The sequence below is a fragment of the Oreochromis aureus genome, linkage group 20 (assembly GCF_013358895.1).
Source record: "Oreochromis aureus strain Israel breed Guangdong linkage group 20, ZZ_aureus, whole genome shotgun sequence".
NCBI classification, from domain to species: Eukaryota; Metazoa; Chordata; class Actinopteri; order Cichliformes; family Cichlidae; genus Oreochromis; species Oreochromis aureus.
The window spans coordinates 20,859,487-20,883,927 of NC_052961.1; the positions used below are offsets into that span (position 1 = coordinate 20,859,487).

Consider the following 24,441-nt stretch of genomic DNA (forward strand, 5'->3'; position numbering starts at 1 on the left):
AATCACATGCTCTGAAAGTTTAAGTAATTTCATAACCCTTAAATAATTAAATAGTGAAATAAATTAATTGTTCTTTTTAACAAAAATTAATTTATATGTTATGTAATAATTACAAATTTCATCATTCATTGTTATTATTATAATTATGTATTTAATGAATCAATTATGGCTTTCACATTACACACATTTAATGGCATATATAAGAAATTAATTATGTTTTTAATAAATTATTTATTTATCATTTAAATAAATAAATTATTTAATAATTATTTAGTCATGTATTTACTTATTTAATTTTGGCACTTGCGGTGCCCCATATCTGTGTCCCTTCTTAAATTGGGTCTTGTAAGGTACATCTGTATGAACCTGTATTTGTGCTTTAGGCATTTAGCAGAAGAGCTGAAAGTCACCCAGGAAACTGGCAAGTAATGAATCAATCAAGACTTATTCATGATCAATAAAAGATTGGACTAATTAAATTTAAGGTAATGTGTTGGTCATATTATAGTGTGCAGGATGGTTTCAGCTTTAACTCTGGCAGTGTTTAGGGGTGTGAGAGTAAAGGGGGAAAAAGTAAAAAAAAAACAAATTTAGGTAGATTTTTCTTTGCATATTTTACATAAGGTATATATAACCTCCATAATGTTTCTCCTGTTGCTCCTGTGCAGGTTAGGTCTGCAGTCCAGCTCAGCATGAGATGTACCTCCATGAAAACCCACTTTCAATCTTGATGTTACCTCACTAAGCACCAAATCTTGCCTCATGCAAACCTCTGGACTTGGATGAAATCGGCCCATGGGAGCAGAGGTGATTCAGCAGCTGGCTACATTTTTCAAATATTACTCCAGAACTCCTAACAGGACACCTCATCACATGACTGAACAGGATGCTTTGCATGTTTCCAGAAAAATGTTTGACCTTGATATCTGGCTAATAAATAAAGTGCAGAATGCAAGACAATATGTGATTTTGCATCACTGAAGTGTCTTTTCCAGATCTCAATACTAAGGAGTACATGTGAGTGGGGCAATGATGATCTCAGCAGCTCTCTTATTCACAGGAGCACAGCGGCTAGCTCCGGATGTGTGATTTGGGAGACTTTTACACTCTACCTGACACAACTTCAAAGGGATTTGTGTCTCCTCCCGGGATCAAACTAAGGATCTTTGTGTCATTAAACGAATGTGCAAATCTCTACACCATAGCGCCACTACTTAATTCTCTAAAATATAGCAAACTGTCAATCTTAAACAAACTTAAAGCATCATCATCACAAACATGAAATAAATGAAGGTAAAGACATGAAACAAATATTTGTCTGACACCATTCAAAGTGTTAGTTTTTATCATGGGGTCAAATACTGAAATTACTTCCCATAAAGCAACACATTTAAAATTGCGTATGTGCTTAAAAAAAACAAACAAACAAACCACACATGGCCAGACAGTAACAACTATTTATTATAAACACTGTACATCACAGAGATCCTAACCATTGATCCACATGTACACTACAGCTAACAACACTGATCTGGTGTGGACTCTTCATTGACCTTTTAAAAAAATATTTTTTTCAACACATACATTGGACTTAGGTCCCAAAAAGATCCTTTTTAATCTACTTTATTAAAAACATACAAGTGTCTGTAGTTACGAAAGAAAAAAAAAAAGTATAATTTAGATATACCCTTTTTCTTTTTGGAGCAGCCATTGGCCTGGCGGCGTCAGTGTTCGACAAATATTTGTAAAGTGAAGTCAGCGTTTCACAGTGAAAGCAAACACTGCAGCTGTGGTGCAAGTCAACTGTCCTGCAGTGGAGAAGGAGGACCAGATGACAGATCGGAGCCAATTGGGACAAATCTCTGAAAAACAAAATCAGGACAAATATTTATTCTGACTGTGTGTGCACATCGAACACATCAGACCACAGAGAATATTTAAGCTGCTGTCCTGATGTTCAAGTGGTCTGTGCAGCACTCTGATCACACAGAGTCTGATTTTGGTCAGTATTAAGTGCTTTAAATCTTACATCAGCTATAAAAAAATTACACCTTATTCCATTTACACAGCATGTTTTATACACCTTTAAAGCAAAGCCAAACAAGAAAAGATAAAAATAAAGCAAATGTCGACAGTTTTATATTTATTTACCTCGTCTTACTGTATCCCTACTGCAGATGTACACCTGTAAATTGTCCTGAACTGTACTTAAACATTTGCAACAACCCGTGAATACAGTTTGGAAGTAGATCATTTTGTACGTCACATGTGCAGGGTGAAAAAGTGTGAATTAATGTAGTTTAATAATTAATTAGTAATATGTAATTGGTGAATAATAACCTTAATCCATTTATAATTCTTATAGCTTTCTTCTGAAGCTTATAAATTGGACTCGTATTTGTTTCTACACGAGTTTCTATGAGGGAACAACAAAGTATGTACGACTCCAATTCCCAAGAAAACACAACATTTTAAGCTTATTTTTAATTTGACAGCACCGACAGTTCGAAGATCGCAGGCATCCAATAACGGATTTTCAGCCTCGATTTCAGGTTCACTGCCTCTTTTAATGATATTAAGTTCTGTACATGATGAGATATTCAAAGTCTTCATAATTTTATGTTGATGAACATTTTTCTGAACTTGTTCCACAATTTGTCGATGCAGTTTGGTGAACTTCTGCCTCTCTAAGATGCTATTTTTATACCCAATCATGTCATTGACCTGTTGCACATGAACCTCAATGTCTGTTTCTTTTAAACACCACTAACTTTTCCAGCCTTTTGTTGCCTCGTCACAACTTTTACGACGTTTTGCTGCTTTCAAATTCAAAATGAGCAAAGATTTTTCTTAAAAACAGACATTATCTCAGTTTAAACGTTTGACGTTGCCCGTGTTTGGAAAGCAGTGCATTTTGTTCTTATTTACATTTTACACAGTGTGCCAACTTTTTTGCAGTTGGGGTTTTATAATGATGTGTAAAACCACAGAGGACACATGCTCATCAGATTACCTGATTTTGAATTGATGAGGAATAATCTTAGTGTCTAGAATAAGTTCACATATCTCAGACACGTAATAACAGATCAAACCACAGATGATGAAGATGTTTACGGGAAAGTGATAGAAATGCACAAGCAAACAGCTTCTTACGCAACTCTGCATGTGGAAACTAGTGATAATAATGATGCCATAAGATTATTACTGAAGAGAGAGTGGACTCATTTAAATCTCTATTATCTCATCTGTAAATGTATTTTTTTTTAGCTTAATGCTTCTGTGATCAATGTGTGTTCAACACATCACTGATCTCTAATATGGACGCACTGGTACAGCTGTCTGTTTGTGAGAAAATAATGATGTGTTTAATGTGACTTTATTGTTTTTCCTGGACCACTAAGCCTGAAATAAAGATGGATTGATCTTCGTTTAAGATCTCTTTAGCTTCATACACTGCTGCAACAGTTATTTGTACACCGAGGGTGAAATTTCCAACTGATTTGTGCATAATTATCACACCCAATAATCAAACTGCCAAATATTATATACTCTGTTTTTCTATAACTGATTATTAACATTGCTTTAAACCTTTTATTCATAAGCTGTTCCAGATGGTCTTTTTTGAGCTTTTCCGTGCAACAACATTTCCAAAACATGCGCGCTGTCGGTCTATTAAACTGAAATGTTCACATAAATTATCAGAGAACAGCATCCAACCAAGAATGCACTGAAATAAAGCGTAGCGACTCTTTCCAGAGCGCTGGTAAAAATAATGTTTAAAAATGCTTTGATTCCATGCTATAAACAAAAAAAGAGGTGGCGAATGTAGTTTACGGGCACTTTACTTCTAAAAACACCAAAACCTGTTTAGTGGCATGCAACGTAGGATCAGTGTGAGACTACAGCATCTGCACTGTGTGAACAGATGAAAACAAAATGTGGCTCCTTTCCTAATTTTCTTTCAGATTATGGGCTCTCTGAGGTTTCATGATAAGCAGTAGTTTGGAGAGCCAACGTGTGACTGAAAGCGCTTTTTCTTTTGTGTTTATAGTGTGTCCGTTCAGAGGGCGATCGTTTACTTTGGCCTTTCTCTTTATTTAACTTTTTTCAGTCAATTCAGAAGGTGATTTTGTGCGTCTGTGAGAACATCCACTTATCTGTGTAGATGCTAGAACTGCAAGGCCATGTGTCCTCCACATGGACTGCAGAGAACAACTACTCCTCTGTGGCGTCTGTGTTTCTTTTCCACTCTTATACAGCACCATTGCACAACAACAAGTCGCCTCAAGGTGCTTTATATAGTGAGATAATGAGGTAAAGACCCTGCAGACAACCCTAACAATAAGATGATCCCCTATGACACCTTCAGATCCCTGCTGTAACATCACCTGTGTTGTGCAGGGTCCTAATTCTTTTATGTTTGTACCATCATGGTTTCCTTTTTTTTTGGCTTTTCAAAATGGAATAATTTGAATAAAAGTCAGAATAAATCAAAAATCTGAACCTGTGTTGCTCTGCCAACTATAATTTTCTTTAGAAGCACACTCTGAACTGAATACTTCCATCCATCCACTTAACCTTGATCCGGGTTGCACTTTTGCTCTAGTCCAGCTGTCATAGAGCAAAACACGTGGTTCACCCTGGACAGGTGACCAGTCCATCACAGAGCAGACGCTGATAGAGAGCCACACACACTCACTTTCACACCTACAGCCAGTTTAGAGTTTCCACTTAACCTGACACACACGTCTTTAGACTGTGGGAGAAAGCCAGAGTACCTGGAGAGAACCCACTCAGGCAGAGGGACAGCATGCTAGTATTTTCAATTCAATAAAAAAGAGGAAGAAACCATAAAGCAGTGATATAAAGTTTATGTTACCTTGCAGACTGTCAGAGATATACTTACAGTGGACTCTTCGAAGTGCAAAATGGAGGCCAGAGGGTTTCCACAGGAAGGTCGAAGGGGGGCAAACCCAGGAGGAGCCTGGACAGACGCTGATGTGTAGGTGGCCACCTCCTCGTCCAAACGCAGCTCCTCCAGAGGAGGAAAACGCTTGCGCAACATCATCACTGCAGAACTCACAGAGCAAGTCTTCTGACCAACGAGATCTGTGACAGGAAAAAAATAAATAAATAAATATCTGCACAGTCTTCGTAAAAGTTAAAGAATTTAATTATTTAATAGCAGGAAAATTGTGTGAATTTTTGTCACTTTTTAAATCAAATATTGTGGTTCTTTTTCTCCTGCCACTCACTTTTATTCTACACTTTAATAAATGTCACAACAGGCACACAACATTGTTAACCCTTTCCCCCATAAAGACGACACTTGTGGTTTCCACACCATGAAACCACTCGGCTTAGAAAACAGCTTCAAGGGTTACTACTACTAGTGAGCTTTCTAGGAGTTAAGGCGAGTGTGATCGATCAGCGTTACCTCTGTGTGGGCGCTGAACAGAAGGGTTGATCTTACAGCTCGGTTCTGGCACAGCTGGCACCTCGCTGTGCACTGGCAGCCCCTTTCTCTCTTCTGGTGAAACTGGAGCGCACTGATCCTGCAGAGCAGAGTCCCCCAGCTTCTCTAAACGTGGCACTCTGAACAACTTTTTGCCCGTTGAGAAAAAGATAACAGACTCTCTGTGCTGGGCCTGCAAGAACATCTGTTCTCCCACTAACTTCTCCTCCTCCTCCTCCTCATCATCATCGTTGGTCCTGCTCTTCTCCTCCTCTTTGTCACAGTGAGATTTACTCTGGAGACATGAATAGAAAACAAAAATGCACTGATTGTTAAACTACTACTTTAATCAGAAGAACTTAATTTAATGTGGATCCGTCGCTTCGAATTCTCACAGCTGAGGCTTGAACTGGTCGCTGCTCGCAATCTTTTTCTGTCACATTTGCGCTCTGCTCGCCCTCTTCATCAAACAGTCTCTGGACCACCTCCTGCAAAAGGTTAAAGGAACTGTAACTGACACAAAATAAAATGTGCATTTGTCTCCAAATATATTGTAGTTACATGATTTTTAAAAATTAATAATTTTTTAAATTATTATCATTATTATTATTATTATCTTTAAATCTATAGCGCATCTATATTCCATGTTAAAAAAAAACTGTTAGAAATTACTCTTACAGGTTTTTGAGTTGAGAAATCTGGCTAACACATAAAAAAACTGCAAGTGTTCTCAGGCCATGAGAGCGATCTCTGCTTTTTACCTTTTTACACCTCATTTATCGGCCTCATTCAAAAAAACAAACAAAAACAAAAAAAACAAAAACAAAAACAAGCTTCTAATCATTTCCCATCATAAGCATAAAACAACATAAATAGTTATTTTATAAAGAAAAACTTGGATGTGGAAACTTCATGCATGCGATTTCCTGCTGATTATGTTGAGGCATTTAAGTTTGCAAATCACCCACAGCGCTCTCTTTCTGCTTCGCCTCTTTTCCTGCGGCGGTGCCCAGAGTTTGAAGTGTTTTATATTTGGAAATGTATTTATTTCTTTAAGATTTAATTGTTATTTAGAATTCAGTTTGGTTTCATCATAGTCCAGACTGGGTCTGCTCATTTCATTTTCTCGTCTTTATTGTCCAACATGTTTATGTTTGTTATATTGTTTTTACATCTTTTTTTGTTTTGTGTAGTGTGGTACAGTGGTTCAGAAATAAATGGAGTAGTGTTCTCCTAGCGCTGATCCCAAGCCTGGATAAATGGGAGGGTGAAAATAAGTGCCAAATCAACCATTCGCACCTGTCCGCTGTGGGGACCCGTTGGGAAATAAGGTGCTCAAAATCATGATGGATAAACATTTATTGGGGGAGTTTGGAAGAGTTATTAAAACACAAGACAAAACACTTTTGAAGGCAGCTGATTCGCAGTCACACCACAGCTTGTTGTCCTGACCCAGTCTACAAGGACCGACACCAAGAACATTTCCCGTAAACTTTCAACCGTAATCTGACCTTTTAAAGTTTGCTTTCCTGATTTGGTTCATCGCTATTCCTGACTAAATCCTCAACTCCCCTGGCAATAAATGAGAAGAAATTCAGAAGGCAGGTGCTGTCAGCTGAGGCTGGATTGAGATTTACTGATCGCACGTGTGAATAAGTTAACTGGATTTTTTCCCCTGCATCTCTGAGGACTAAATTCGAAGCGCACCATCAGTACTAATCTGATCATTATCATTATTATTGAGGCCCACAGAGATTTAGATTTATTAATTTGGAAATTTCATTTGTGCCTCGTGGAAGCTGTCAGACAAATAAAACTACAACAACAAAGACGTCACAATTACCAACACTAAACACACAGAGGTAAAAGCAAAAATACGTGCAAGTGACACCATATCATACCTAAACAGTTATTATATATCAGCTGGATTTGTTCAACAGAGTTATACTAGAAGGTATAAAGAGATGCTTAGTGAGGCGTATTTGCAATGAAGGATGTCTCGCTCCTTCCCCACCGCTCATCACTCCCAAAGTTGGGATACTGACATTGTAGCTTAACATTTTAAAACCAAAAACTCAAAGATTTTTTAGCTTAAACTTTTTATGTGTTCATTTAGATTAGTTCCTGATTCCCTTTTATGGTTACTAGTTAAACAATATTTATGCAAAGTACTTAAGAACATCTTTTGGCACTGCCACACACACACACATATAAATAAACGGTATAAAATAATAATAAGTTAAGTCAGGGTTTCCCATCTCACCTCCTGGCGGGGCTGAAGGTTGGTTTTGCAACTCTTGAATCCAGGAGTGCCGTACGGCGACTGATGCCATTTCTGCAAACAGAAGCATTGTGAGTTAAGGTGGTGATTGTGAACAACACAACAGGATACCTGGACAGAGTGCCAACATACAATAAATACATACTGACCATAGCAGACAGGGGCTGATGTCTGGTGTTGCGGACTCTCTGTGGGGTCCATTTGTTCAACGGCGTCTCTTTGAGTGCTGCTGATGCTGCTGCTCAGGAGGAAAAAGCCACGTCACATCAGATTAAAAGGACAATGAGATAAGGGTGCGTTAGGTTTTATAAAAGATAACGAGTGGAGCAATGCTGCATCTTACTTGCTGGCACAGCAGTCGCCTCTGGACGATTTTTTCTAACCGGCACTCTCTGAGCCTGAAGAAAGACGAAATTATTTCAAAGGCAGCACTTAAAAAGCAAAAAAAGCAATAGCAACAATGTAATAAGTATGAGGAAGTACAGAAGTGAACACAAATTTACTGTGTAGATTGAAGTCGCCCTGCTTGGTGGACAGACTGAACTTCGGGGTGTTGTGCCCACGGGCCCTCCAGCTTTCACTCCCTCGTTCTGGAGGATGCTTTGCAGTGCAGCGGGGTCTGGAGAGAACTGCACAGACTTCACTGATCCTGTGAGAAAAGTACAGACAACAAACATTTAAATAATATGATGTGAGTGTAATACTGAACATTATGAACACCCGACTAACACTGCCCGATGTTTAGTTTGAATAAAATTGGCTTCCAGTTATTGAGACTCATAATTGTGGGATTTTTACTTGGGGATTTTACACAGGACGTGAGAACACACATGTATAGTGAGATATATTTATATAGTATTTCAAAGGGACTTATTGGGACTCATTGGAACTTTTGTCTGCTCAGCCATCTACTATAAAATAAGTCTTTTACAGTGTTCACATATATGTGCCAAGCGCACGCTGTGTTCTCTATCTTACACTGACCTGCAGGGGGTCCAGCTTTCTGCCGGCTCTTCATGACGGACACTCGCTGGGGCTGCAAACATGATCATTGGACACCTTTAAAAAATGTTTACCTGCTGCATCTACAGGCATTAAAAACAAGCAAACAAAAAAAAGCATGATAAAGAATGCACCGCTATGAATCCAACTCACTAAATAGTTGTACGGTTTGGACTGTGGAGTCGTAGGCGCCGGACCTGTGACGCCCACTCCTTCGTTCCGGAGGATGCTAAGCAAAGCCGCATGGTCAGGCTGGAAGTTCTCCCCCTTTTCTATAATGTAAAAGAAAAAAAGCCCAAGAGAAACTCTCTTAATGTCTCTTTTAATATCTTCATTTTCACTAGACAAAATAAATGGATTTCCATGGATTTAAAGGAGTCAGGGAAATACAGCCTGCAACCTTTAAGTGATTATCCAAAAAATATAGGTGGAAGTTTAGGCCTTAGATGCGATAAATAAACAAGCTTACCACCTTTTGAAGAATTGCACTGTGTGGTCCGACTAGCATGTGCAGTTTTTGAATGGTCTTTTAGACTGAGCAGGTTCATGCTATTCAAACAGACCTCTGCACTGGGAGCAGGCTGTGCAGAAGTAGCAGCACTATCAGGAAGGGATGACATAGCGGTGGACAAAGATGAAATCTGAAATGTGCTGGAAGGCCCAGTTGGTCCCGACAGGTGGGAAGCATCTTCTGTTGTCTTTCCGAGAGGCTTCCCTGCAGCTTTGGTTGAGTCCTTGTTGCCAGTTAAAGCGGTTGGATGTTTAGACAGTTTTGTGTTTGCATGAGTCCTAAGCTTTGGGTCAGCCAGAGGTTGGTTTTCAGCAGCCGTTCTTGTGCTTTTGGGCTGTGACAGGTTAAAAGGTACAGGCCGAGTGAGTGGCTTTTTCTTCGGCGCTTTTCGCTGCAGAAAAAGGAAAACACTTATTAAACACATCAGACTAACCCGAGTAAATAAGAATATGGAAATCTACAGGATAAAAAGGAGACGCTTACAGCCAGAGGTTTCTCCTCCCACTTGCAGTGGGACTGACTGAAGTCTGAGGGAGTCTGAAGATGGAGGGACTTTGCAAGCACCGGAAGCCTGCTTATACCTGCTCGCAGAGGTGCCTTCTTACCGATGGCTGAGCTTCCTGGATCTTTGTTCTCAATATCTTTGTTGGAAAGGTGAGATGCTGACATGGGTTTGGAAGGCTTTGGGTCTGCTACCTTCTTGTTTTGTTCATTCTTCATTCTGAAAAAAGAAAACCGGTCAGCTTTGTCACACAACCCAGCTCGAGGCTGGGAAATCACCAGAGGCAGCATGCAAAGGGGAAAAAAAAGGGGGAAAAACTGATCCAAGGACAAACAAAACCAGACAAGATGGGAGGCAGATACAGGAAAGGAACAAGGTGCCTGACATTTTTAATACCAGTACTGATTTGATACCTGAGATTTAGAAAGGTATATTTTACTATGAGACAAACAAATAAACACGCTTCTGTAGACAGACCAAAGAAGTCCCAGCTCTTAAATTCTATATCAGTAACTGCTGGCTCAAATCATCAGTCTCACCTCATAAAGTCACTGCGGATTTTATTCTGACTCTGTTGACGAAGGACTGGAGAAGAGTCCATGATGAGGAGATAAAGCTGTGAGGAGCAACTGAAGCAACTAAAGACAGAAAGAAATTAAAGCTGAGCAACCAAAATACCAAACAGGCTTATAACAAGGGTAGTATGGAGATGGGCAAAAGACACCAAACATGCAATGAAAACAACAACAAAAAAGACACACAAGACTATAAACGTTAACATGTGCTAATTTAAAGTTCTCAAACAGTCTGTCTAATCGTAAAAGCGCATGCCTGTTAGTAACACAGTACAAACCATCGTGGTGACTTGTGAAAATTACCCCAGAGAAGCTAGCCTTACCCCGTTCACAAGCCTGGCTACATACGGACCTTCTGTGTTCCTATAATTCAACAGAGTATCCGTTTCTTCCTTCCGATCATCCAGTAAAGTATTTCAGACCGGAACAGCTCCAAATGTTTTGGTTTATCGGGTGTTTTGTGCAGATTTAAAAACCACTAGCCCCGTCCTTTCTCACCACAGTGGGCTGTCAACTTCCTGGACTCATATGAGTTTGTAAAAAGCGCGCTCTGCCATTGGTCGCAATAAGAGTCCGTATCAGCCAATGGCCGCGTGTGCTTTGGTCACGATAACGTCTTCGACCAATGAGAAATGGAGTTTCATAAACAACTCCATGGTAACGACGCGAAAGTTGTTTTACCACGTGACCGCGTGCTGCCGCGGCTTCCCCCTATGTGCAAAGTAGAGAAATTCAGAGAAACCTATAATAATAATAATAATAATAATAATGATGATGATAATAATAATAATAATAATAATGCAATCTACATAAAGCTGAGCCATTTCAAGGATATAGACTTCCAGAGCTAAAGTAAGTGGAGTTTGATTTATTTGACAAATTATGAGGAATATTAGAAGAATTTTAGATTGTTTTGTTATTTTGATTTTATTTTCAGATATTTTAATATATACATTGTTTAAATCACTGGGACAATTTAAACTGACGTAACTGTTTTGTTTTGTTGATGTTTTTAATTGACATATTTGAATATTGATGTCAAAGGTTCTTAAATTCATGTTTGGACAGGACTAAGGTAAAGTCAGGCTACCAAGCCATTCTGCATTTGTTAGTGTTTTATATGCAAATACAAACAATATAAGTTAGACTTAGCTAACAAGAAGTCTACATTTAACAGACAGCTGCTAAAGTAGCGGGGAGACAAGCTAACTTAACATAAAGCTAATGCAGGTCAGATCTGCAGTGCTCAGAGAAACTGCAAAAAACCTAAGAGCTACATTTCAGACTCTGCAGGCCTAAGTCAGCATGTTAAAGGTTAACGTTCATGACAGTACAATTAGAAAAAGACTGAACAAGTATGGCTTGTTTGGTAGGGCTGTCAGGGGAAAGCCTCTTCCCTCTCAAAAGAACATGGGAGCACAGCTTCGATTGCAAAATTATATCTGAACAAACCAGAAGATTTCTAGAGCAGTGGGTAACATCACCAGTGGAGGGGGTGATGATTTGGGCTTGTTTTGCAGATGCGCTGTGTGGCCTTGACTCAGGTAACAAGTGGGTCCTCTACCAGCTGGAAGGTCAGTGGATCAATCCATGTGCCAAAGTACGCTTGGGGGAAGGTACCCCGAGTTTCCACCAGTGTAATCCCAGTGTGAGCGTGCATGTGAATGTTAGAAAGCCTTTGGACATTGATGCAAGTGCTGTAACAACGTGTGTGATTGGGTGAATGAGACTTGTAGTAAAAAGTATTTTGAGTGCTCAACTGTACAGAAAGGTGCTATATACAGGCAAGGCCAATTACCATTCACTGTCACTTAATTGCCTCTTTATGCCTTATTTATGTTCACATTCAGTGCAGGTATCACCCAAATAAGGAGGACCTTGAAAACAAACCGAACGATTACTTCACAGAGAAATGAAAGTAAAAGCAGCACTGCCAGGAGCCCATCTAATGACTAACTTAAATAATAAACCTTTTTAACGAATGGCAAATTATTCCCTGTCCAAGATGCACAGGAAGGGGATGGAGATTTTCAGTAAATTAGTGATATAACTTTAGAACATTAAAAATATTAAACTGTAATAACAAGACTTTTTGCACAGGTGCATAAGTACACTACTAAAGCTAGCAAGAGACTTGTAGATTTCTAGGCAATGCATAATGGAGTTTTTTTCTTTTAAATTTTTCTAAGGATTAAAATGCTTCTGCCTCTGCAGGGCAAGATCTGAAGCTGCGGTAAACAGCGAGACCCTCCCTCTTCATCACTGACCACTGTAATCCAGCAGGTGCCGCTGCCAGCAGAACAGTAAAGCCCCATGCCTGCCTGAAAGCAGCAGCACAGCGTGGGTGTCTGCCTGTCACCCGTGTCAACAGTAGAGGGAAGAAGAAGAGACGTAGAGGAGGAAACCAGAAAATAACGCTGCAGCAGTCATGGACTTGCGGTCTGAGCTGCTTAAATCCATCTGGTATGGTTTCACAGCCCTGGATCTGGAGAAGAGTGGGAAAGTGTCCAAGTCTCAGCTGAAGGTGAGTGAGGGATCATCTACCTGGAAGATGGAACTAGAGAAACTTTTTTTTTTCCTGCCTGAGAACTTACTCATCTCTTACCGTGTACCCTCGTTTCCTACCTCGTTGCATTTTGTATCATGCGGGCTGGGTGTGAAGGAGGTGAAAGCAATTTTAGCAGCGGAGCAAATTAAATCTCACGGTTTACTACTTTTACTATGTGTTTATGTGTCAAGAAATAATGATGTGCAACGTCTGATATTACTTATCAGAAAACATCATCATCATTAACATTTCCTGTGTAAAGCTCAGTGTTTTTCAGCCGTGTACTGCCCAACAAGGAACAAATTTGTTCCTCCTATTTTGAATAAAATGCTTTCAGCTGCTGAAAGAGGGCACAATATGCACCTCTGTCCGGCGCGAGCACGAGAGTAACAGTTTGCTCTCAGTCTGTACATGAATGGGAGCCCTCATCTCCAAGCTGTGCTCACACTGGGCCTCCATGTACCAGCTTGTAGTGCAAAGGGACTCTCTGGCACAGCACCGGGCCAGAGAGCAGCCTGTTGAATAGAGTAGGTTCACAACATGAGGCCGAACATGTCAAAAAGGACATTGTCACAGGGAGAGCAGGGATAAAGTGGCAACATGTTGGTGACCGTTGTCTCTTTCCACAGAGCCTAAACGAGGCTACTGTATGTTGCGTTGATCTCATTGTTATGTCACTCGGTCTCGCTGTGGCTCAGACTCCATTTCCAGCCACCTCCACGCTCCTGTGAATGTGCCGCCCGGCGCTCCTGGCTCTCAGCGAGTCAGCCTCATGACTGGGCTTATCCCCCCTCGTGCCTTCAGCCTTCTCTGAGACACCGCGCTGCTCAGAGGCACTCGCAGGCAAACACTTTGCATGCTTTGGCCTCAAAACTGACAGATGTTGTAGCGTTGGAGACTGGAGACAGGATGTGGTTATGGCTCAACACACAGAGAACCTAGCTGTCTGATAAAATGCACGATACCTCAAGATGTTGCATGCTTTCAGCTGAAGAAACAGAACAAGAAGGAAAAGCGCTTTTTTAATCTAACTGTTTTTCACATGCTGTCAGTGATGCCACTGCTCACAAAGAGTAAAGTGTAACACTTGAAGCTTCTAATATAACTTGGAGATGTTTTCCTGAGCTCGATTTTCATCTTTTCAAACTTTAAAACAGTTACATTGCTTCACTGACGTCGTTCCACTCTTAAACCAGTGCGTCTGAACGGTTTGCCAGGCAGCTTTCCTCGAAAATTAAAGCTTTTTGCTGACTCTGGTGACTCTTTTTTCCATGTTTGAGCAAACACATTTTTTTTTAGAAAAAACGATGCAGCAGAAATTTAAAAGTTCAGTTCCTTAAACACTTCACTGGCCTTTATTTTCTGATTCAGCAGCCAGCTATATAAATATATTTATACATCATGTCACTTTTATATTCTACACAACGTTTCATCTTTCCTAACTCATCATGAGTAATCTCTTTTTTTAGACGCTTAATTATTTATTTGTAGGCGGAGGCGGTTAGCAGTCTCACAGGACAACAAATAAAACAGTTTGTACAGTCCTGTGTTGGACAACGAGAACTAAAATGACTTTCTGCTTCAGTGTTTTTCTTTTGTAAATATCCTCATATTGTCATCCTTCAGGTATTGTCTCACAACCTGTGCACAGTCTTGTGTATCCCACATGACCCCGTGGCTTTGGAGGAGCACTTCAGGGATGATGATGATGGCCCAGTTTCCAGTCAGGGTTATATGCCTTACCTCAACAAATACATCCTGGATAAGGTGATTAAAAAACCCCCAAACAAGTGTGCTCAGTTTATTTCAGCATATTGCAAGCCCCATGTGTTTCATAATTCAGACAGCTTTTTTTTAAACCCTGGTCTTGTGTCGTTGTAGGTTGTGGAAGGTTCTTTTATTAAGGAAAACGTAGACGAGCTCTGCTGGACTCTTACTGCAAAGAAAAACTACCAGCCAGACAGAAGCAGCAGCACCATTTTGCCAGAGAAAGATGCTTTTCGTCTCTGGTGCCTTTTTAATTTTCTCTCCGAGGACAAGTACCCTTTGGTTATGGTTCCCGACGAGGTGGGTTTAACTCTTAACTCTTATCATTAGTACGATGCATTGTTTATTGTATTGAAAATATAACCGAAAGAGGAAAAAAATCACAAGTCTGTGTGGCAAAAGAAACCCGTTTCCAAACTTAGACCCGCAGATACTCAACATTTCCGCGCTCTGTTGTTGAGTCTGAGATTGCAGTCAGTAATCTTTGACCTAAAAATGCTGTTGGATCTTTTACAAACACCGAGTACACCGGCTGAAACTTTGTTTCTTGCCACCATGGAACATGGTGCTCATGTCATGCAGCAGTGTGGGCTTGTTTCTCACTTGCAATGTCTCATTTTGGTTTCCTGTCGTGTATTCTTCACAGCCGCTGCCAAGAGAAAGCCCCAAATTTTCAAGGGCAGGGTCGTTTCTGTTGCCCTCGGTTTACGAAAGCATTATCCAATTGTATTTTGGAGCATGTTTCATACACCAGCCACTGTGCAAAGCACTCTGTGGTGTAGCCAGGGCTACTGTGAGGTTATACTGTTACTAGAGAAAGCCTCATTGCGAAATAGCAAAAGCTGCTTTCAGCTACACTTTTAAATACAATTTTTGCGGTTGTGTTTTAAGCAGAAGGATTCAAAACTACAAATAAAAGTGTAGTAACAAAGTAATATTAAAGCATTACTGTGAATTAGCCCTTAGTTAGCTGGTGATGGTCACTAAAAATGGTAAATTCAGTTTTAGATACTCCTTAAAACTGCACACAAAGGTGCTTGATGTAATCTATAGCTTGCTTGAGTGCAGCACAGCATGCAGGGACACTCCAGATGAGTTATTAATATTCTCTCTTTCCATGCAGGTGGAGTACCTCCTCAAGAAAATATGTATGGCTATGAGTATTGAGTTCAACTGTGTCGAGTTAGAGGACTTCTTCTCTCAAGACTCAGTGCAGCAGAGTGGAATTACTGTTTGGATGTTTCTAGAGATGATGAACTCTGGGAAGGTAACCAGAGGAATTGATGCGAGCATCATCAGCATGGCTATAGAGGAAGTGTACAGGGAAATAGTTGGTGACGTCCTCAAAGAGGTAGGAAACTGATGTGCCTCCAGAAGGTTGTTTTTGTTCCTCCCAGGTGAGATTTATTTCAGTGATCTGTATGTCGGTTTGGCTGCGTTCAGGGTTATCTATGGAAAAAAGGCCAGCTGAGGAGAAACTGGAAGGAACGGTGGTTCACCTTAAAGCCGAGCAACCTGTCCTACTACACTGGAGAGGACCGCAAGGACTGCCAAGGCAATATAGCCCTGGATGAGAACTGCTGCGTGGAGGTAAACAGCTGGAGAGATAATCATCTGTGACAGCTAGAGAAACTCTTAATAACAAAATCTCCCCAGCAGAAACACTCAAGCAGGAGTTTAAATGACATTCAGGCAGTGGTTCTAAGTGTAGGGCGGGGACTTCCCCAAGGTTTTTTTTGTAGTTTTATTTTTTATCATGCCCCTCATCTTTCATTTAACATGTAATTTACTAGAAAATTTGAAATCCTGTCCCCCCAAAAGTGAAACAAGACGAAAAACGGGGAGCAAGCACAAAATCCAGCAAGACCCTGGAATCTGGTCAAATTAAATGTAATGACTTGTATACATTCAGTTTATACCTGTAAGTTTATTTATTTCAGTTGCATTTAAGTCAAAATTATTGCTTCACGTTTACAAAAAATACAAAAGAATTTTTTTGGAGTCTGAGAGAAAATGAGACCGCCCTAATACCCTAAAGTAATTAGTCACAGTGAAATCAGCACAAGTCATGTCGACATTAATAAACATGCTATACAGATAAGAAATTTAAACGTTAAATGTTGCTGAATAATCCCGCTGGTCTCTTTTACTCGGTGGCTCATGATGTTCTTTTAGCAACGGTGAGAGCGTCGGAGAAATCCCAAAAGACACGGAGCCTCTCTCAAATGACTAAACCACCTTTCATAAAAGGCAGCAAATAACTGCAAAATCCACAATCTTTCTACTCCAGTGCTTTGACTTGTGTTGGCACTGCTTCATATTTTGGGTGTCATAATGAAACAAGGTCAGACTGAAAACTGAAGCTTGCCATGGGTCATATTCAAAACAAGATTTCCTCACAAATCTTGCCGAGCTCAAGGGAACTGAGGCAATTAGTGTGCTAGCCTCACTCCTAGCTGAATGTGAAGGAGAAGTAAGAATGGAGCGGTTGCTATTTAAGGGGTCTTGGTCGCTTTTCGTGTGGACACTGTCTCAGTTATCATACTGAGTAATACACTTGCAAGAAGGAAATTGTAAACCATTTAGCGTTATTAGGTTCTCTGCATTGATTGCTCATAACATGTGGTCAAAATTTCATCCCAGTTACAGTCAAAGATGACTAAAAGCGCAATGAGATCTATTCTTGTATCAGCTATGAGTAATTAATCGCAGAGCAGGCTGGGAAAGGGTAAGTGAATTCCTGAATGTAGTAACTTGTAGATCCCCCCCCCCTTAGCAGTCACAACATCCATCACATGCTTCCTGTAGTTGTTCGTGAAATACTTCAACATTTCTGGGATGTCTTGATTGATCAGCCCTCTTCAGCTCATGCCACAGACCATTTGTTGACTGGTCGCATTCGGTTTCTGGACTTCCACGCGTGCAAGTCATTGTGGCGTCGATCACGGCGAAGTACGCATGCTGAGCAGCCCCAAACTATGACGATGATGAGCGATACTCCACCTACCGTGCTTTGCAATTAGGAGGAGGTTTCAGTGTGGGTGTGCAGTGCCCTTTTCCCCCCCGCATTGCATGAAAGTTCACGTTTGTCTCGGCAGTCCACACAGCGTCACCCCAGATTTATTGCAGAATACACAGGTGGTCCTCGAGAAACACGAGCTCGTCTTTAAGATGGTTTTTGAGATTAGTTGGACTTGATGAGTACACAGTAAGAATCAGCTGTAAACAAAAGGTATTTCCTCATATGTGGACTAATGAGGGTTTATTTCACAGAATAACGCAATAAAGTATGAAACACTTTATTAAGCATGAACGCAGCACCAGGTACAGAAAAGCCAAAATGTAATGATGACACAGCGTCTCGTTACGATGACTTAATTTATTTTAGCACTTGTTTGCTTTATAGTGTCCTTTAACTATTTCTCTTCTTCTTCTTGATGAACCACATGTTTGATTTGGCAAAAACTTGAGGGCCTACCTGATACAGGTGTCCCCTTTTATCGGGGCTCTGGATCGGCATTAGGAGTACTCTGGCCTGTGGCCTCCCTGTAGCTGAGTCTCATTAAAACTAATTTAGACTCCTATATCTGTATGTTTAATTAACTATAAGTCAGATTTTTGGTCATTATCTTAAAATATTGATTTAACAGCCTTGAAATTTCTTTTTTTTTTTTTTCTTTCAGTAATGGAAAAAAAAAGGTAAAATTTTCAGTTTCAGAAATTCAGCGGTGGAAACAACCGCTTTACTTTACAGTTAAGGAAGACAAAAGTAACAATTGTAAATGACACACATGGTAAACTACTCTCATTTTTTCCACTAAGTCCATTTTGGCCTCTAATATTTAAGGTTATGGTACGGTTAGGGTTATCACCTGTGTAGATGATGTAGACCTCAGAGGGTTAACACTACTTCTGTTTTGTGTTAATGCTGCATTGGACACGTTAACTAAGGAAATGAGACTTGTGCAGGTGCTTTGCTGTTAGCTGTTCTTCTCACCTCTTTAAATACTCAGGTTTGTTCTCTTGTTGTGATCACCGCAGCATGCCAGACCCCAGGGAGCTAGCCCTGTCGCCCTGCCTTGTATTTTATTGTGGACTGATTAAATACCGAGGCCTCTAGCAAAGCTTTTGTAACATTTTCTTGCTTCTCTTTATGCTTCTTATAAATCCCTAAGGAATTTACTGTGATCGAAGCATGGGTCACACCTTCATATGCCTCCTCTTGTCTCATCTCTTTAACTGGAACGTCTTGTTGCAAGAGGATTCTTTTGAAAAATCACGAGCATATAATTTTGCATATTGTTTCCAGCCTGGACCGTGACTGATGACTCATTGTGTTTATAAAAGATATTTAAAGTACAGCTCAAATTATGATCATTACAAAGGTGACTTGGAATAAGCGTAGACCACAATATTGCAAAAATCCTGGCAATATAAATTCTTGCATGAATAACTAGTTGAGTCATAAGTTCATCACTTCACCCGGCATGTGATACTTCAAAGGAAGTTGCTGAAATTGTGTTATATTATAGGAAGCAGATGTTTGAGCTTTCAGAGTTGTTAGAAAAATGTCCTTTTCCTATAATTGATGTTTTTTCTCCTTTATTTTTACAAAATAGACTCAAAAACTGCAAAACCATTCACAGTTAACTACTCAGTATTAACAGATAAACTGAGTGTCCCTTTTTTGAACAGGTGCTGCCAGACCGAGATGGGAAGAGATGCATGTTTTGTCTTAAAACCCTCTCCAAGACGTATGAAATGAGTGCGTCAGACACCAAACAGAGACAGGAGTGGACTACAGGTTAAAAGAGACTCGCGTTCATCAATTCAGATCAGTTTTTAAAAGCTTTAATTATTTATTTAGATTTTAAACATCAGTGTCTTCTTTGCAGCCATTCAAACGGCAATCAGGCTGCATGTGGAGGGGAAGAAATCCCTCCACAAAGATCTGAAGCTTAAGCGACGTGAACAGCGTGAGCTTCGGGAAAAAAGGCGACAGGCTAAGGAGGAGGAGCTGCAGAGGCTGCGGGCCTTGCAGGAGGAACGGGAGCGCAAGCTGGCGGAGCTGGAGCTCCTGAAGGAGGCGCAGAAGCAGGCTCAGGCCCTCCTGGAGCAGGATGAGCAGAGGAGGCGCCAGCAACACGAACAGCTTCAGCGTGCCCTGGAGATTCAGCTCCGTGAGGCTGAGGAGGTGAGCATGGAAACAAAGAATGAAAGATTTTAAAAGGATAAAGATGCAGGTGGACTTTAACTTGCTTCTTTCTGTGTGTCACAAGGCCCGAGTCAGTATGCAGGCAGAGATGGCTCTGAAAGAGGAGGAAGCAGAGAGGCAAAGGAAGAGGATCCAGGAGCTGGAGGAGATGCAGAAACGTTTGGAGGAGGCGCTGCAGCAAGAGATTAAAGCCAGGCTGGATGAGGAGGCCTTCCGCTATGCTCAAGCAGGGTAAAGTTGTTTAAGCAGCTATCCAGGTGTACAGTGCAAAAAGCTTAGCGCAGGGTGGTGGAGGTTGTGTCGTGTACAAGCAGCAGTTAATAAACTCAGTTGCTGAATTAGTTCACATTGCGTTATGTTCCTGAGGAAGTTGAGCTGCAAAGAGAGGAAGTTGTTTAACGCTGCAGTCACCTAGACCATTGTCATTGCACTCTCGATTTATCCCATCCCAGGTCCAAAATACCTCGCTGATGAGCCCCCTGCATTAATTACAAATGATCTATTCAAAGTGTAACGTCTTTGCATTCTACATCATGCTCAGGTTGTTGGCTGAGGAGGAGGAGAAAATGAAGGCCCTGATGAACCTGCAGGAGGAACAGGAGGAGTACATCGCGAAGACACAGAGGGAGAAGCAGGAGCTGAAGCAGGAAATGGAGGCCAAATCCCGAGCCCTGGAGGAGGCGCAGAGACAGCTGGAGGAGGTTCGAGCCAACCGGCACAGAGTTGACCAGGACGTTGTGGTAGGTAGAAACCCTGACACTGACCGTGTAACTCAATTACAGCATGTTATTGAAGCTTATACCCCTCAGGCCACAACTGCAGACCGCCTGAACATGGAAAAAAAGAAGTGAGCTTCTGCTGCTTGTCGTTTTTTAAAAAATCACCACAGAATGTGTTGATGAGATCAGTGAGAGGCTGTCCTGTCATAAGAGTCACAGACAATTTGACACCAAACCAATAAACAGAAGTTAAGCTCATAATAGACGCTTAAAACAACACATGAAAGCATCTCATGAGCTACAAAAATACAAAACAAAAAAAAACAAAACCACCCACCCATGACAGTTCCTAGTCATCAGATAAAGTTAGATAACCAGGAAGTGCTGCAAGTATAAATTTGAACTTCATAATGATAAGACAGGATGCCAGATGGCACAGACTTTAATGAGACTAAACAGACTGCCATCATGATCAGTCCCTCAAAAGCACATCAGTTATGAACAGGATTCAAACAGGACACTATTTCTTTTTCTCTTGTTGAGTGGTGGCTACTCTGTCTTTTTAATACTTTCATTATATTTGATTTTGTCTGACAAAATCTGGCCTTGAGAGTGGCAGTAGTTAACCTTAACTGTACTGAGATGCAAAGTTTAACTTTTTAATAAAGTGACCAGTTGTAGGTGGTTAAAATACCAACAGCACTTTGTTTGTGACCTGATAAATAAACAAAGAGCAAAAAGGAAGCGAGATCACGTCTTAGTGGCTTTTCTGGGTAGTTTTCAACAGACTGAGGTTTTGTCAGTTCACTTGTTTATTAGTAACCGCTAAGCTCTTCTTCTCTGCCAGGCCGCCCAGAGGAAACTTCGGCAGGCGAGCACCAACGTCAAACACTGGAATGTCCAGATGAACAGACTGATGCGGCCGATCGGACCAGGCGGTACGTGTCCTTGTCTGTTCAGAGACACGACAGACATGCAGCGTTTAAAGACCAGATTTTCAACTTTTTCTCGCTGCATTATACCAGCGGAGAAGTGTTAACCATTTCTAGCGCTGTTGTGTTACAGCCAGGACTGATGTGTGACCATTTGCTTAGCTCAGGGGCTGTGAAGTTTAGGTCAGAATAGGTGGTTCTTATATTTCATTTTGAACTTCTGCAAATATACTTCCTTAAATTTGATACTATACTTTGTTTTTTAACTGAATTCTGTTTTTATTTTTGGTTTTTGTTTCAGCCTAAGTCTGATTTCAGTTGTCCGCTCTTTTGTTTTCATTTTCAGAGAAGAGACCATCGCTGGGAAGCTCCTTCTCGAGCTTCCAGATCCCGACGCAGCGAGACCCCGGGCTGCGTCTCAGAAGGAGTTCGGGATCGGGGGATCGGGAGGAGAGCAAAGAAAATGTTGACAACAGAGCTGGATGTGATTTAGAGAAACGTCACTCTCATGCATCTAATGGCGACATGGATATCCCCTAAAATGATGAGTCATAGAGGCTGCCTCGTCACAGGAAGGGCAAGAGATGGTTGTCGTGTTTGTGAACAATATGAAAGCAGCGGGGATATAGCTGAATTTACCCTACTACCACGTCTACTAAATGCTGAAATATTACTGACCTCGCATCACAGACAGCAACAGTTTAAAAACATTTTAACGAGAGTGCGTTTTCCAGTATCTCCCCCTCTCAAATAATCCTTTTCTGCCGCCTGCGTGAGGCCTGACGTGAACGTAACTGATACCTCAACGGAAAGAAAATGAGCGGTAAGAAAGATCCTGAAAGTACAAGGTTAGCTCTAGTGTTCAAAGAGAAAAGCCTACACGCACACAGGAAGCTCGTTTTTGTGCAGCTCTGTAACTTAGACGGATACCAATGTTTCATTTCTATTGGTACAATTTTCGAGGTTGTGGGAGGTGGCTTAGGTTTTTTTGATCTAGAAACTTGGTTCAGTATTAAAGTTTACCACAATTTCACTCCTGATAAACAGGAAAGAGAAAAAAGAGGCGTGAAAGAAAAAAAAAACTGTCATGAACTTCCTGTTTTTAATGTCATTTAACATTACTGTAAATAAAGAGAGTGAAGTTTGAAGCCGTACCTGCATCTTTACTGTGTTAAACTTAGCGCATTGTGCAATTCAAGCAAACTGTAAAGCAACTTTTTGTTTCACATCTGAAGCTGGTGCTTCACACAGTGGAAAAGCTAAATAAGAGTTTGCGAAACGAGTAGTAGTAACGCAGACGTGACAGAAACGCAAAAGACCAAACAGTGTGGAAGTAACTGTCGCAGACACTGCTGAAGTTGCACACTGCACATCCGCTTCGGTTTGAGTTGGAGTCTGCTTCACTTCTGAGCCCTTAAATGTGTCATCTCCGACTAATCTGACGCCTTCCGGGGACAAAACCTTCAGCTGGCTCACATGAGCAAACAGAGACATCCCCTGACAAATAATGCAAACTGCAGGCCAACTGCAGTATGTGCCAGTTTATTAATGCACAGTTTTAAGCAGAGGTGGCAACAGGTAGAAGCACAGATAGTAGTGTTGAAACATGCTCCAGTAAAAGTTGAAGTACTGTTTCCACTTCTTTACTCAAGTAAAAGTGGAAAAGTACTGGCTATGAAATATTCTCAAAGTAGGAGAGTAGAAAGCAGCTCTTTGAAAAGCATTTCTTCCACCTACTTTCGTGCAAATCTTACTGAACCCTGTGCTATATTCATGTAATAATTAAATAATATTAGTAGATGGGAAAACTAGCTTTATTTCTGTTTAAATTTTATTTCTAATAAAGGCTTGGCTTGAATCAGTTAAGTATAACATGAGCAGAGAAGAATTGTACAGGCTGTGATCTGCTGACCTGTGCTGCTGCAGCTGCTCTGAGGTTTACTGCGCTTTGTGGATTTACACACCTGAATTTAGCTGATGTTTCATGAGTTGTCCTGGCTGATTTCCATCCTCTACTGACAGTACACTGTTTAATCTTCCAGTTTATCAAACACCACTGAGCTTGTGTGGTTGCTGTTGTTTGTTAATCGGACAGAAACATTGCATTTGAAATTACCTGCCACTTAAAAAAAATATTACTCCTTTTATGTTTGCTACTTTTTTGCAGGGCCGCAAGTACCACAACCGCAACTTATGGACAGCCTCAGTCGTGTTGTGCCAAAAAATAAATAAATAACTAAAAATACCAGCCCACTTTAACCTCTGACTTTGGCACACAGTTTTGCCTGTTTCATCTCTTTTTGTGCCACATACCCTGGTGATTATTACACGAACAGGACTGCCTGTCATGTGTTACTGTTTAGACTCAAATCGGTTTGATGTTTAAAGGCCCACGCTGACGAAATAATAACTCTCTTCAAATGCCTTGAACCAAAAGTAACAAGTAGAAAATACCAATGTTTGTTTAAAAATGTAGGAAGTAAAATGTTGCCAGAAAGTTGCATGGATGACTATTTTATGTTATTTTCAATTTATGAATAATCACTCCAACACTTTTCACCTTCTCACCAAGCCTTGTGCTGATGGTCTGGTCTTCTAGCTCAGTCCAGCCTTGTGCACGTCTACAGTCTTGTCCCTGGAGGCGTCTGATAGCTCTGTAGTTTTGCTCATGTTGGTGGAGAAGATGGAGAAGAAGAAGCTAATTCTGTGGACAGGTGTACTTTATGCACATAACGAGTTGAGGTCAGGAGTGTTTGTAATTGATTGGTTGTAATCTGTGTCCCACATGTGCAAACAGCCAATCTGTGGGAGCCAGAATTCTGGCTGGATTGTAGAGGATCAAATACTTATTTCACTCAATGATATGCAATCAATCTCTATTCACTGCAGTTTTTGGTGCAGCAGAGCAAAATTTCAGCTGTTTCTCTGATTTGG

At 40.7% G+C, this 24,441-nt stretch overlaps 2 protein-coding genes across 9 annotated transcripts; one reads left to right on the forward strand and one right to left on the reverse strand.

Moving 5' to 3' along the window:
- Positions 1-1,439: 1,439 nt before the first annotated feature.
- LOC116325801 (trophinin associated protein) lies at positions 1,440-24,200 on the reverse strand. Of its 5 annotated transcripts, none has more exons than XM_039604650.1 (14): positions 24,076-24,200; positions 10,291-10,389; positions 9,733-9,970; positions 9,208-9,640; positions 8,892-9,010; positions 8,721-8,772; positions 8,240-8,385; positions 8,080-8,134; positions 7,886-7,974; positions 7,719-7,790; positions 5,851-5,943; positions 5,438-5,750; positions 4,907-5,109; positions 1,440-1,862 (listed from the first exon to the last, which is right to left on the reverse strand). In XM_039604650.1, the coding sequence occupies exons 2-14, from the start codon at positions 10,350-10,352 to the stop codon at positions 1,800-1,802; spliced, it is 1,938 nt and encodes a 645-aa protein (XP_039460584.1). In that variant the 5' UTR covers positions 10,353-10,389; positions 24,076-24,200; the 3' UTR covers positions 1,440-1,799. The 5 variants fall into 5 exon arrangements, with proteins under 5 accessions (XP_039460584.1, XP_039460585.1, XP_031602681.1 ...); XM_039604651.1 differs by lacking the exon at positions 24,076-24,200 and adding an exon at positions 10,825-10,894; XM_031746821.2 differs by lacking the exon at positions 24,076-24,200 and adding an exon at positions 10,679-10,876 and having other exon boundaries at positions 9,211-9,640.
- LOC116325864 (differentially expressed in FDCP 6 homolog) lies at positions 11,060-22,658 on the forward strand. Of its 4 annotated transcripts, XM_039604652.1 has the most exons (13): positions 11,068-11,178; positions 11,847-11,900; positions 12,541-12,850; positions 14,501-14,641; positions 14,756-14,941; positions 15,765-15,992; positions 16,085-16,231; positions 19,337-19,445; positions 19,537-19,835; positions 19,921-20,087; positions 20,398-20,596; positions 21,423-21,513; positions 21,854-22,047. In XM_039604652.1, the coding sequence occupies exons 3-13, from the start codon at positions 12,755-12,757 to the stop codon at positions 22,045-22,047; spliced, it is 1,857 nt and encodes a 618-aa protein (XP_039460586.1). In that variant the 5' UTR covers positions 11,068-11,178; positions 11,847-11,900; positions 12,541-12,754. The 4 variants fall into 4 exon arrangements, with proteins under 4 accessions (XP_039460587.1, XP_039460586.1, XP_039460588.1 ...); XM_039604653.1 differs by lacking the exon at positions 11,847-11,900 and having other exon boundaries at positions 11,060-11,178; XM_039604654.1 differs by lacking the exon at positions 11,847-11,900 and having other exon boundaries at positions 12,607-12,850.
- Positions 24,201-24,441: the final 241 nt, after the last annotated feature.